General features: G+C 37.1%; 1 protein-coding gene across 2 annotated transcripts in view; it reads right to left on the bottom strand.

Moving 5' to 3' along the window:
• Window positions 1-15,865, bottom strand: part of TAB2 (TGF-beta activated kinase 1 (MAP3K7) binding protein 2) — a 60,632-nt gene that overhangs the window by 12,136 nt on the left and 32,631 nt on the right. For both annotated transcript variants that reach the window (XM_081941858.1, XM_081941859.1), the window contains 2 exons: window positions 8,380-8,570; window positions 5,164-6,667 (listed from right to left, as the gene is read on the bottom strand). In XM_081941858.1, the coding sequence (XP_081797984.1) occupies window positions 5,164-6,667; window positions 8,380-8,481 (1,606 nt within the window). In that variant the 5' untranslated portion in view covers window positions 8,482-8,570. The remainder of the gene's footprint in view (window positions 1-5,163; window positions 6,668-8,379; window positions 8,571-15,865) is intronic.

Below are 15,865 nucleotides of genomic sequence, written 5' to 3'. Positions count from 1 at the left end.
TAGAGAACAATAAAAAGACTATAATATCTTGATCCCTAACAGTAAATACAATGTATGCAGCAGTATCATCAAATTCCACAAATTCGAGACAGCTAAAAAAGCTGCAGACATGTACCTCTACTACAGTGAAAACCCTAGGCATACAGTTAATTGTGATGATCCTGGCAGAATTCCACAAAACACAAAATGTGCAAAATCCTTTGACCTCAGTAAGTTTACATCTTGAAAACCTATTCAAGGCTCAAAGCAGAACAAATGCATGTCATGAAGTATTCTCAGTATTCCAAAGACTTTGATTGGGCTGTTGTCTTATGGGCAGTTTATGATAGGGTTAAACTTGTATGTATAGTTTTTCTTTCAACTTAATGAATCACCAGCACATTTAGGCTGGATAAGGTAACATGAAGGGGACGACAGAGAACGAGATGGCTGGATGGAGTCACCAAAGCAGTAGGCATGAGCTTAAATGGACTCCAGAGGATGGTCGAGGACAGGAAGGCCTGGAGGAACGCTGTGCCTGGGTTGCAATGGGTCAGACACGACTTTGCAACTAACAACAACAAAGGTAACATGGAATCATAGTATTCCTAGGAAAGTAGCAGTTAAGCACATGACCAGAAAAAAAATTGGTATAGGATCCAATCTGGGTCAGTTTTGAAGAGAGAAGTTCCCTGAAGATGGGTTCCAGCATGGGTCCAAAACAGGGGTGAAATTCACTAGGTTCTGACAGGTTCTGGAGAAAATTTTAGTTCAGAGAACCGACAAATACCATCTCTGGCTGGCCCCAGAATGGGGAGGAAATGGGGATTTTACAGTATCCTTCCGCTGGAGTGGGGTGGGAATGGAGATTTTGCAGTATCCTTCCCCTGCCATGCCCACCAAGCCACGCATACAGAACCGGTCACCGCAGGTCCAAAAGCTCAGAAGACAAAACCTCTGGTCTCACCAAGTAAAATGTTGATGGGCATGCATATACAGTGGGGCAAAAAAGTATTTAGTCAGCCACCAATTGTGCAAGTTCTCCCACTTAAAAAGATGAGAGAGGCCTGTAATTGGCATCATAGGTAGACCTCAACTATGAGAGACAAAATGTTTAAAAAAACCCAATCAATCACATTGGCTGATTTGGAAAGAATTTATTTGCAAATTATGGTGGAAAATAAGTATTTGGTCACCTACAAAAAAGCAAGATTTCTGGCTCTCACAGACCTGTACCTTCTTCTTTAAGAGGCTCCTCTGTCCTGTACTCATTACCTGTATCAATGGCACCCGTTCGAACTTGTTATCAGTATAAAAGACACCTGTCCACAACCTCAAACAGTCACACTCCAAACTCCACTATGGTGAAGACTAAAGAGCTGTCGAAGGACACCAGAAACAAAATTGTAGACCTGCACCAGGCTGGGAAGACTGAACCTGCAATAGGCAAGCAGCTTGGTGTGAACAAGTCAACTGTGGGAGCAATAATTAGAAAATGGAAGACATACAAGACCACTGATAATCTCCCTCGATCTGGGGCTCCACGCAAGATCTCACCCCATGGGGTCAAAATGATCACAAGAACGGTGAGCAAAAATCCCAGGACCACACGGGGGGACCTAGTGGATGACCTGCAGAGAGCTGGGACCAATGTAACAAAGGCTACCATCAGTAACACACTACGCCACCAGGGACTCAGATCCTGCAGTGCCAGACATGTCCCCCTGCTTAAGCCAGTCCATGTCCGGGCCCATCTGAAGTTTGCTAGAGAGCATTTGGATGATCCAGAAGAGGATTGGGAGAATGTCATATGGTCAGATGAAACCAAAATAGAACTGTTTAGTAGAAACACAACTCATCGTGTTTGGAGGAGAGAGAATGCTGAGTTGCATCCAAAGAACACCATGCCTACTGTGAAGCATGGGGATGGCAACATCATACTTTGTGGCTGTTTCTCTGCAAAGGGACCAGGACGACTGATCCCTGTACAGGACAGAATGAATGGGGCCATGAATCATGAGATTTTGAGTGCAAACCTCCTTCCATCAGCAAGAGCATTGAAGATGAAACGTGGCTGGGTCTTTCAACATGACAATGATCCCAAACATACTGCCCGGGCAACGAAGGAGTGGCTTTGTAAGAAGCATTTCAAGGTCCTGGAGTTGCCTAGCCAGTCTTCAGATCTCAACCCTATAGAAAACCTTTGGAGGGAGTTGACAGTCCATGTTGCCCAGCGACAGCCTCAAAACATCACTGCTCTAGAGGAGATCTGCATGGAAGAATGGGCCAACATACCAGCAACAGTGTGTGCCAACCTTGTGAAGACTTACAGGAAACGTTTGACCTCTGTCATTGCCAACAAAGGATATATAATGAAATATTGAGATGAACTTTTGATATTGACCAAATACTTATTTTCCACCATAATTTGCAAATAAATTCTTTCCAAATCAGCCAATGTGATAGTTTGGGGTTTTTTTTAAACATTTCGTCTCTCATAGTTGAGGTCTTCCTATGATGGCAATTACAGGCCTCTCTCATCTTTTTAAGTGGGAGAACTTGCACAATTGGTGGCTGACTAAATACTTTTTTGCCCCACTGTATACTGTCCCCATAGTTGTCATTTGTATCATTAAACTTCTGAGAGTAAAACATTGGACTACTGTATATGTCTGTGTGTATGATTGTACTGTGCATGTTCTTGTCACTTACTGCAACAGTAACGTTATTCATGCTCTCAAGAAATTCTGACAAATCTTTCTTTCCTCTACTTTTCATAGTCAGCACCACCTTTACATGCAAGCAAAAACATCAGCCAAAAAACAGCAATTTGCATTTGCTGGATTTGATCCCTGAAAGCAATTTACCAAAAGAATAAATAAACAAAGCCAGTTGCAATCTTGCTGAGTAGATGAAGTAAAGACTACCCTCTTATCCTTAATTGAATATACCAAGGAACTTTGTAAGAGCGAAAGGAACTACAAAGACCTCCAGGCTGCCTGGCATGTTCATCTTAATCTAGATGCCTGTTTATTTTTAGGTCTGGAGCAATAAATGTAAAAAAACCCAGAATACTTTGTGAATGAAGGCAATCCTGCAAAAGATTATTAATTTACTATATCCCACTCTTCTTTCCGAAACAAACTGGCTTATATAATACTACCTCCTTCAGTTTTTCTGGAAATCAAAACCTGGTTAGAGAAAGAGTGACTAGCCCAAAGTCACCCAATGAATTTCCATGATTTATGGTGGCTTTGAATCTGGGTCTAATAATTGGTCACTATATCATATTGATTCTCAGTTAAACTGATGAGCTTTGCTATCTTGTTGATGTATAAAAGGGGATACGTTTCTGATTATAATCTATACTAATTTTTCACCTCTTCTTTCCTTTATTTGATATTCACAAAAACTCTTTTGAAGGTAATCACCTTGACCCATTATCCTGCAAATTACTGTTCAGAAGTTACCACAGCTTACTACCCTCAAAACCAATAAACCATACTGAACTTAAATGTGATAAATTATTACTCTGTAAATTAAATAACTGTAAATAATATAACTGAAATTTTCTGGCCATTTCAGATGTTTAAACTTTTGGTTAAAATTTTGGGCATGCTAACTTTAAAGGGGAGACCTTTCTAAAAATTGATCAATGGCTACAGGCATTTGCCTTGGAATGGTCCCAAGCCAAAGTATAATACAGGTAGTCCTCAGTTAAGATCGGTAATTCGGGCCAGAATTTTCCTCCCTAAGTAATGTGGTAATAAAGCATGCCATCACACTCCTGTGATGCCAGTCCTGCAACATCATTAAGCATAGTATTATGTGGTCACCATTTTGACTTCTTTTTAGCTTCCTCACTGACTTTGTCAGAAGCTAGCAGTGAAGGTCACAAGTGGTGGTGACATGATGCTATGACACTGTCATTGCGAGTTGGTCCCCCAAGTATCTGAATCGCTATCACATGACTGCAGGGCTGCTGCGTCAGCCAGAACTTTGAAGAGCAGTTGTAAGTACCACTCATTTAGCGCCATCAAAGGGTCACTGAACAAGTGTTTATTAAATGAAGATCACCTGTGCAGCATTGACATGCAGAGATCTGCAGAGTTGCTTCACACATTGATGACAATGTCTGGCATTCAATATGAAAAAATATGAAAAAACACAGAAATAAAGCAAGGAAAAAGAAAATGGAGAGGGAGCATCATGAAATGAAAATGCTGCAAATGAATTCAAGCACAGGGATTTAAAAAGATGTTAAGTAAGACTCTCTAAACAAACTTGTATAGTATCAGTCTAATGAAAATAAACCTGACTGAGATATAGTATTAAGGTAGCATTGACTGCACTTATTGATGATCTCTGGCAGAAGACAGACAGAGGTGGTACATCTATCCAGGCCATTTCAATCTCAGTCATCTCGCATTATCTATCAGGTACAACAGACACAGTGTATGAAATCTGTGGGGACTATGATGTTGTTTTTAAAAGCTTCAACAAAAATATGACAAGGAATCAATGACATAAGCTTCCACCTAGTGATGCTTGTAAATAAATATAAATGCTTAAATTGAAAATAATATGTAGGTTATTTTTTCATTATGTTTTATTCATGAAACAGAGCCACAATTGGCAAATTTAGATTAAATAAACAAATAAATATAAAATTTATTAGGATATAGTTATGTCTGAGTGTCTCTCTATGTGGGGAGTGATAAGAAACGTAAAACAAAATCTTCACATATATTATGGTGGATAAATCAATTTCATAATCTTGATCCAGTCTGATTGGATTTAATGGGAAATAAATGTCCTATAAAAATAGAATAGGAATAGAAATAATGAAAAATGCAATTTATCTTTTCCAGAAATTATGAACAGGCTCTCCAACTGTATTTCCTGTGTTATCTCTTCTACCCACCAACCTCTAAATTATTTATAGGTTTCTCTCTGAGAATATTAACAAAACCATTTCTAGTTCTAGACTATTAAAGTTATAATTTCTATAATTTCTTGATTCTTTCATCCTTGTACTGACCACGTACCTTTTGTCAGCAATACTAGGTTTTCCCTCCCTAAATCTCTTCACTATAGAGACTTAAAATAAACAAATAAGTAAGTCGGACATAATGAACTAAAGCAGCAAGACAGAAATTGCAATAATTCACACAAAAGCATTACCTTGTGTATAGGCTGCGTCGTCAGACCCCATGCTCAGTTTTCGTGCTTCACTAATCCTATCGACATGTGCTAAAACAGGGTCATTAAGGTGTTGGATATTTTCTGTTTCTGCAAAGTGTTCAGGAAGGTTAAGAAGGTTTGTAGGTTCAAAAGTTGGGGACACCACACCTGGTGAAACTGCAGGGGGTTTATTTGGAGAAACAGTAATTTTAAAAGTGTACTTTGTATTAGGCTGAGTAACCACTACTCGAGGAGAAGTGGCAGAAGCATTGTTTCCAATTGTTCTGCTTTTGGGAGGGTGGTGGTGAATAAAGGCAGGTCCCATGCTAACTTGACCAGACATATTCCTAGATGTGGCCGTCACTCCTGGATTTGTTGATATGAAGAGTGTGGGCTGATTCCGTACAAGTTGTTCATCACCTGAAGAAGCATTGGCGGAAATGTACACCTTTGGCTGACTTCGTGCAATGATTTCATCAGCATTTGGTGGACTGGCAGCTATGTAAACAGTGGGTTGACTTCTACTTAAAGTCTGGCTGTTGCTGGAAGAGGAATTTGTGGATGAGCGGGGACCTGTAGGACGAAGTTTTGATGAATTGTTTCTTTGCGGTGGTTCAAGTTTTATTTCAATTTGGTTTTTACGAGGTCCTGTTGATATATTTTGGATATTATATTGGCTCTGGGTTGAAGAAGATTGTGAGCCACCAGATGAATGAACTGTGGGTGCTTGAGGAGTTGTAGGAGAACTTATAGGCATATACACATGAGAGGTCTGATGGCCTTGCTGGTTTGACTGAGTTGACTGTTGTGATGAGGTATGTGTCAAGGAACTGGTTGTGGGCATAGTTGACCAGGGGTTTGAATATGAAGGCTGGTAGTTTTGTTGAGAATGCATAGGACTGAACTGAGACATCCAGGCTGGATTTTGCTGATTCTGGCGAGTTGTACCACTTGGATTTGTGATGTAAGGTCTAATGTAGATAGAATTGCCTTGTGGACTGTTTATTGGAGGTACACCATGTATGTGCAAAGATGTTGGGGTGTTCCGACCAGGCTGAATATTTGGGGCTAAAGTTACCATAATGGGGTTAAATCTAGGTATTTGCTGAGCCAAACCAGAAGATCCTTTACTGCCCAAGTGAAATCCAAAATGTTGTCCTGAATTGGAAGTACTAGGAGTATTAGATATGCCAAAGAATCCCTGTGGAACTTGGACTGGAGCAGTCTGTGGTTCTGGATGACACAATTCACTATTGGACAGGCTGGTCTGAAGGTGTCCATCACTAATACTATGAGTTAAAGTCCTACTTCCATTCATTCTACTTCCTTCTCTTCCATGGAGATTCACATTCTGTGATTGCAAATCCAAATTAAGGGATGTCATGTGATTTCGCAGGCTGGAAATGCCAGATTCATCTGAAAAACCAATGTCTCCTTCACCGTAGAGATATTTTGTGCTCTCTTTAGAGAGAACTGCACAACAGGCATCCAAGTTATTATTATTCTGTAACAAATTTAAAAACAGGCATCAGTAGAATTCCTGTAGTTTTGTCAGTTATTTAAGAACTTAACAAATACAACTTTCTGACATATAAATCTATTTGAAAACAAGCAAAAGAGTGATAAGAAAGCTCAGAAGAGAAACAAAAAATAGACTGCACCTGGGTTACAGCTAAAGAAAGACTGATTAAAATACTATGGCTCCAAATATTGTACTATCTGTCTTGGGAGTTAATAGTATTGAACTCAATTAGCCTTTTCTTTCTTTCCTGTATATGGGAGGGTGTATGTGTGTGGTTAACTCCCTTCAATAGCCTTGCAAGTGATTTGCCTTTGCCTTCGTCCTAAATCTGAGAATGATTGCTCAAAGTCACTTAGGCTTCATGCCTAAGCAGGACTAAAATTCATGGTCTCCTGGTCTATGCCTGGTGCCTTAAAGCACTACACTAAACTGTAGTTTAGGAAGAGGACTATAGTAAATGGATAAATATAACGACGTATATTTCTATTGCAGCTAATTATCTTCAGCAATCTCCTCATTAAATCTTACTGCTCAAAAGATGCATAATGGGATTTGGGTTTGGATTAAATATGTGCTTATTTTGAGTTTAATCTCAATTTCATTTCAAAAGTTATCTTTATATTTTCCTACATAGAAAGTATTTTTATTCAGTATTAAACTACTTTTTGCAATGGAAGTAAAAATGGAAGGCCTTGAGAAATTACCACCAGTACCTGGAAGGTCTTGAATTTACAGGGCATTTGTGTATATGTCCACAAATATTTAATGTTGATTTAAGTTAAAACCCCATAATTTAAGGAAAAATTAAATGTGTTGATTTTTAAATATAGAATAACTTGGTAATAAAAATACAAAAAAGACACAAAACTCCTAAATAGTATTTATTAGAAAACTATTTTCTGTATTAATACCTACTAATAATATAGATACAGAGGTGTCCTATTGATAACGGCAATATAATTAATATAAATAGTAATGGAATAATTTTTAATTGCTTGTTTTAAGTTATGCAGTGGATAGTCATTGCATAGCTTAAAATAATACTGTATAAAGCAATACTGGATTTTTGTTTTGTTTTATTTTTGTGTGGGTAATCAAATTATTTGAGACTGGGAAAGGGGGCTAATTGGATCAAACAGTATACAAAGTATTATTTTACAGTCTTAAAATGAATACTTATTGTGGAATACCAATCAGCATACTGGATCCTGAACTATAAGGCAGTGGTCCCCAATCTTTCAGGCATTGTGGACTGGCATTGGTGGCTGTGGCGGGGTGGAGTGGCAAGAGAGAATGGTTTTGCGCCCGCCTGCCACTAGCACAAATAGAGCTTCACACGCACTAGTACTGGGCCGTGGACTGGGAGTTGGAGACACCTGCTATAAGGGATACACAAATATAATTTAACCAAGTGAGAAAAATAAATGCTATATCAGATCTTTTTAAAGAGATCTTTATGAAACATATCAAGAAAATGAAATACAAAACAAAGCAGAATAAATAAAATAAAATGCAAAGCAAAAAAAGTAGAACTAAAACTATAAAACCATACAAAAGAAAACAAATGATTATGTTCAAACTGGGATAGGAAAATGTATACCAAAGAAGATATACATTTAATAAGTTAGCAAAAAAAAAGACTTTAATTTTTAATATAACAATATTAAAATGCCTAGTAACAATATAGCACTGACCTGTAACATGCATCTGGACACAACAACTTCAGGTACCTCAGGAAATTTTTGTCGCAGGTCATTTAAAACCTGAAAATCAATTTGCTGGCTTCCTTGGGCCATTCGTATGTTGCCTGATCAGGACGTTTGTTCAATGGGCAGTTCCAGGCCTTAGTGTGAAATTAAAATCATCTCTTTTGTCCTAGCATTTTCTGTAAGCAAAACAAAAAGACTTAAGTAAATCATCACATGCATTGGATTATAACATTCATTCAACCATTCATTTGACCACTGTCCAAAATTACAATGACACTGAACAAAGAAACTTACAACCTGTACCTGAAATTACAACCACTGCAGTCCTTTGCAGTCACATGAACAAAATTTGGGTACTTGGAAATCTGCCCATTCTTACAATCAATGGCGGGGACTCTGCAGCTGCCCCTACTGTCTATCTTCTCCCCCAACACACTCACTGGATCCCTTAGATCTACCTCCCACCCAGTTAGTTCCCTACAGGCCTTGGATCTGCTTTCTGCTCCACTGGATGCCACAACCCCATCATGCCTCGCTTTAGGTACCTTTCCCAAAAACCATTGTTCCTAAGGAGAACCAGCCAATCTGCAGTGTGGTGCTTTGCCAGAAGCCGGTGCCATTCAAAATCCAAGAAATGTAAATGCTCACAAAATGGCACCCGATTCTGGGAGAGCACTAGGCTGCATTGCAGTTCTGGCAGTTCTTTCCCTAAAAGCAATCCTAAGAAAAGGTAACTGGAGAAGGTTGTGTTTGGGAGACCAGACTGTGAGACCCAGATGGGTGGGAAGTGGAGCAAGGAATGCCTCAGAAGATGGAAGATTCCCAGGGAAGTCTGTGGCAGGCCACATGTGAGTTGGGGTGGTGCTGCAGTATGAGCTTGGGCCTGCACTGGGTTTCCCCTACTGTGAGGGACTCTGCATTCTGTTTACTGACTGCAATAGGGAGAATAGGGATTGTGGCAGAGGTGGGTTTCTGCTGGTTTGCCGCAGATCGGGCGAACCGGTTGTGGCGACGGGGGGAGGCTCTGCCCATCCGCCCGGATTCTTCTGTGCATACGCAAAAGCGTCGTGCAAGCAAGCCGGTAGTTAAAATAAATTGAAACCCACCACTGGATTGTGGTCATTAAGCGTCACTTAAGTGTCACTTAATGATTACCATGACTTAACAGACATAATTCAGGGCTCAATTGTGGTTGTAAGTCAAATACTACTTTTATTAACCAATTTTATTATGTCTGTGATCAACAAGCTTTCTAGGGCAGAAAAGTAAGAAAATCTATGTTTTTCTCTCTCTTATACAAATGACTAAACAGATTTACGAACAGATAACAGAGCAAATATTCATACATCAGTAATCTTTGCATACAGGTTTGTAAAATGGATCTACAGTCCAAAGCTGCGCAGTAACTTAATTATGTTATTATGGCCAGGGTCTATGCAGTCATGAATTGCCATTTTCAAAGTGGGCATTTTTTTTACTTTAACAATAGAACTGTGCCTCCTTTCTAGAGTCAGCCCAACCAGACAACTAGTGATGTTGAAAAGCAGCCAATTTTTCATCTTCCCCAGCCATGTTCAGGAGGTTAAGCGGGACTGAAGCTGAAGCCTTTCTGGAAGGCTTTGAGAGCCAGAAACTACATATTTTATTTGAGTTTTATTTGCCTCACTTTTTATATTTATCACATTTTTATAACTTATTAGCAAGCAGCTTGTGATTGTGTCATCATACAAATTTTATCAAAAAATAGCAATGTTGTGATAGTATTGTGAAACTTTGTTTTAATGTTCCTTATGCTTTGATAATATTCACTAAACACTACTGAAGATCCTATTGAAGTTGATGTTATAGTCACGAAATATTTTAGTATAATAAAATTATTCTACGCTACTACACTGTTCTTCTGTTGGAGTACTAACCTTTACCAGAGACTTCTACCCATCTGCTAACTTTATCAGAGAAGTGATAACTTCTACCCAGTGTATGCTGGGTAGCAATATAAGAAAACTGTAATAATATTATGTGTAATTTAAACAGCAAATATTTGGAAGTGTTTGATAAGTGTAATCAATCAACCAATCAATCAATAAGCCTTAGTCACCAAAATTAAGAATTCCAACATACCAATAAAATGATAGTATAAACAGATTTTCAGTTGAACCATTCTTTGAAAATTAATAAAAAGTTTTTTATATAAGCTAAACTTTCAAAAAGCAACAATATAGCAAAAACTAATGTGCTGAATAAATATTTCACTGCAACTATTAAAATGCTTATAATTACAATACCTAATCTGCAAACACTCTACTGTCAAAAGTGCAGCTAAATTTAGATACATACAGTTTGTAAACAATGATTTTTAATATTTTCTTAAAATTTATTATAAGATAAAAATGCAAAAAGAAATAAAAGAGTTAAAGAAGAAGGGGGCAAAGAAAAATAAAGAAAATAGTAGTGACTTTTATCAGTGTGGTAGAATACCAAACACAATTTACAATCTCAATATTGTGCTTTACATTTCTAAATATTTCAAGCCATTTCTATAACGTTAAGTCACTCTAGTTATCAAAACCTATAATTAAAGTTTCAATTTTTTTTCCAGTTTTGAGCAAAAAATCAAGAACCAGCTTCCAAGTAGAAAGAAAACTAATCCTTCCCTTTATTAAAATAGTCAGTTTTGCCAACTCCATTATAAACAATGATTATGATGCCCATAAATTCCAGCAATACACTATCAATAAGGCAAATCATAAGCAAAACACACATGCATACCAAGTACTATAGTATACTAGCTTTTATAGAAATCAACACCAGTGGTGGGTTGCAGGCGGTACGCCCCGGTACAGGCATACCAGAGCCTGCCGGAAGCACCGGGTACCGTTCTGGTACGGTGCTCCGGAGGGCCCACCCGAGCTCCTTAAAAGCCTTTGGAGCTTCTGCACACGCGCATGGCGCGTAGAGCACCTGCGTGATGCTCTGCCGAGCGGCTGGAGCATCGCAGAGGTTTGTGGAGGCTCACTGGTAGGTATGACGCTCGCGTGCGCATCCATGTGGGCAATGCCAGGCCCGTTTCAACCGTACTGGTTGGAACGGGATCTGGGACCCACCACTGATCCACACTTAACCTATGGCTTTCTTACCTGATTACTCTGAAACTACATGACTACACAGGATCAGTGGAAAGATGTTGCTCAGGGCAATTTTGTCAAACACTTAATTTTTTTCTATTTCTATCACTGGAAAACTGCCCAAGTGCTACCAGGAAACCTGCTGAATTCACCAAACATGTAGGATGGGATCCTCCTCACTAAGCCAAGATAGGTTAGTCTAATTAATGTCATAAAGGTCATTATTTTTCTATGATAGTGGACTAATGGAAACGGATCAGATCATGATATATCTTCTCTGAGGGAAAAGCTAGTTCTATGAGTGTAATAAGCCATGTGGGTCAGGCCAAGGATGAGCTGAAATGAGTTCAAGTTGTCATGGTGTTCATCAACTTCCAAGATAACTCAAATTCCAGAAAGGGGAAATCACACAGTACAAACAGGGTATAACCACCTCTAGTTGACAAGGAATGCTGTTCTGCCAATGTTGCTATTAATTTCTGACTTGCCATATATAGAAAAATTATTCTGTGAACCTTTTCTCAATTCATATTTATGTACCATAATAAGAGTACGTAAGTAAATTGCAAGTGCATGTAATAGCATATATTACAACATTTACATACTTAACTAATATATAGAAACTAAAAAAAAAAAAAACTTAACATATGTTGCCTTCAAGTCATTTTTAATTTCTGTTCCCTGCAGTTCTATTGACATTTTTCAGATGTGATTCTTAAGATATTTTACTGTATTAGTCCCTTGCAGCCCCTAACCTTTAAGAAAAATCACAAAAACTTCACTCATACTTTTGAACTTTAAAAGAATGATAATGGTATTAAATGTTTTGTAATTTATTAAACAACTCTTACATAATTTTACTGAGAATCTGTGTGTTTAAAATTGCTATTTTTATAACAAATTACCACATATTCATATCATATACTTGTCATGATATTCATATCATATTTATATCCTGTACTAAACAACCAGCTTTAATTTTGTGCACCTAAAGACCAGCATTCCACAGAAGATTCTATACTTAATCAACAATTTCACATATGGATTAATTAAATCAATTTGTTTTAATCAATTAAAACACATCTATTAAATGGAAATTTGTTTAGGTTAACAATTTGAAGAGGAAAAATGTGGACTAAAAAAACCTTCATATTTTTTTTCTTTTAGCAGAACATATTGTACCCATTATTGATAGTATTTACCAAGGCTGAAAGATCAAATTACACCTTTGCAATTTGGCTTCCAAAGAAGCAGGAAATACAAAATGCAGATGGCTCAATACAGTACAAGAAGCCACAAGACGTTTAATATTTTTGAATTAGAAATTGTGAATTATTCACAAGTTAAAGAAATAATCATCTAGAATTTTTCCTCACTTTTTTTCTTTTTAAATTATTACTTTTGAAAGGTATGGAATCTTCTTGGAACTGCTGAAAGGACTGTGTTGTAAACTTTCAGCAGTTCCAAGAAGGTTTCTTTTATCAGTTCCAAGAAGTTTGCATTTACACTATTCAGGTGACTGAGGGAACGATAAAACTCCAAGTAGCCTCTGGACTCTCAGAAAGAGTGCTAATGACCAGATGACTTCAAGGAATATAAATCCTTCCATCCTCCACCATTCAGTCAGAACTGAAGCAGCTTAACCAAGAAGGAGATGCAACTTTTTCCCCCTGAATAGCAAACAGCCAGTTTCAGTTTAGCCTGATTAGCACAAGAAAAAAAAATCTGCCTCTGTCTCCCAGCAATTTGCCTCCTTGCAGCAAACAGCTTGTTTCAGTTTCAATTTTAGTACAGCCTGATTAGCACAAGCAGCGGAGTGCCAGGTGGATTGGCCTCCAGGCTGCAGGGATTGCCATTGCCTATTGCTGCCTCCATCCCCCATTCTCGGCCTCTGCATGCTGCATTTTCCGCCTGTTCCAGGCAGCGGGGATCAGAATAGGCAGAAAATGGGGCGCACAGAAGTCGAAAATGCAGGGTGGCAATAGGCTATGGCAATCCCTGCAGCCTGAAACAGCTGATGGTCAGGAGGCCGATACAACTGACGATCAGCTGGTTGTGCTAATCAAGCTGTGCTGAAACTGAAACAGGCTGTTTGCTGTAAGGAGGCAAATTGCTGGGAGGCAGAGGCCAACGGGTGGGTGGGGACTACATTCGGTGTATAAGATGCACCCAAATTTTCACCGTCTTTTAGGGGGGAAAGGTGCATCTTATACTCCAAAAAACGTGGCAATTTTTAGTGAGCAAATAATCCCTAAAGTTACATTCCAAAATGTTCTTAATAGCAGCATGCGAAGGTAAACTTCAAAGTTTTATGCCCTATCCCCATTTTTTAAAATGAAAGCAGCTATTCTTTCCACAAAATAAGTGTATATTACATTGAAAAAGAAAAACGGATTACATTAAATGAGGTGGTATATTTTTTTATTAATTGTTAGATTTCAATCAATTTAAAGAATGTAGTTTTCTTTTTCCAACAAAGCTTTGAACCTCAATGAGTCATGTTGAAAACAAAAACAATGAGCAATTAAATAAATTTAAATGTCTACACAAAACACCTCTAACTTCAAACTGAGAGGTCCTGAAAAAGATTCCATCCAGGAAATCACTTTTATGTTAAGCTTACTTTTCACTGGCTAACTTGGTTCACTTATTCCTTTTACATAAATATAATTATAACGCATGCAAAATTACAGAGAACCTCTATATGATTTATATATTTGAAACTTCATTGACCCCAAAAATTGAACAAGAAAATCTAAGGATCATATTCATGAGTAAAGCAGTATGATATAACATTTATGAGTATAATTTCAAATAATATATTTTATTGCAATCAATTCTACTGTTATATACTGAAAAGCATGTGTGAATCTGAAATCGTGTAAAAATCACATTATATATATATGTATATGTGTGTGTGTGTGTGTGTGTGTGTGTGTGTGTGTATGTATGTATGTATGTATATATATATATATATATATATATATATATATATATATATATATATATATATATATATATATATATATATATATATATATATATATATATATATATATATATATATATATATATATATATATATATATATATATATATATATATATATATATATATATATATATGCAATAATTATACATGGATTAATACCACAATGAAGTTTATCCTTTGAAACAAATGCATATTTCCATATTGGACTACATTTGTCTACTAATCCCAACTTCTTTAGAGTAGGGCAGCATTAATTAAATCAATTGTTTGGGGGATTCCATCCCCCCACCTTTTGTGATTACATATTGATTCTGAATTCAGTCTCATGGGAAGTAGAACAAAAACTTCCTATGAAGGATACAGGTTTGGTATTACTTCCCTAAATAATAGAAGGTGTCAGAAATAATGGTCTCCATTTCAAACATGCACAATACTGAAAACAATTTAGCTTGCTAGTCAAAATTTGAAGCCATGCCATGCATTATGTTTCTAATAATGTTCTACTGTGATAAAATTTCTAAACAGTCCTACTTTTATTTCTTCCGTAAACTACGCACCTACATATATAGCAAACGCCAGTTCCCAATATTTATAACCCGCATCCAGAACTACATATAAATTAATTCTAACCCCAATCCTAATATTTTTTTAAAAATGTTTATTTCCAATTGCCTGCAAGATCTATTAGCTTTAAATGTTCATTTGCATGTGGAGAAGGGATTTTTCCTTCATTTTTCTTGTATGGTTTAGTAAATATTTTTGGTAATAAAATATATTATAGTTAACAGAAATATCCCAAAACTAACTATTAAACAAGTAGAAGGGCCAAGGTTTATATAACATGCACTCGTCAGAAAACTACATGCTACTGACCACCAGTCTACTTAATGATTTTATAAGTGACTAATATTGCAGAAAGAATATATTATTGATACAAAAGTGTACCTTCCAGCCATGGCAATTATACATTTTGTGTTTGCCATATAATATCATTTATACACTCAAACAAGGAAATGGGGATCATATATGATGATAGATAGATGCTAGCCCCTTCTATCTAAACTACCTAAAAGGGCTTGAACAATAGTGGATCTATTGGATATGAGAAGTTTTGAAAAGGATTAGAATTTGTCCTGATAATTTGTAATTATCTGAATATTCGTATTATATATTTCAGATTATTTCAAATCCTTAAACATAAGCATTTCTAAACCTGAAAACAAAATTCAACTTCCTTTAATTGGATTCAATTCACTGTATGGCCAATGTTCCTCAGTCTAGGAATATTTTATAAAGAGTCCTGTTTTACCTATTTCCTTTTGGTGTACAGGTAGTCCTCAAGTTATGACCACAAT

Source organism: Natrix helvetica (assembly GCF_964273705.1).
Source record: "Natrix helvetica genome assembly, chromosome: 2".
In the NCBI taxonomy this organism is placed as follows: domain Eukaryota; kingdom Metazoa; phylum Chordata; class Lepidosauria; order Squamata; family Natricidae; genus Natrix; species Natrix helvetica.
The sequence above is the reverse complement of the archived record's forward strand: the minus strand, read 5'-3'. Positions and strand labels throughout refer to the sequence as shown.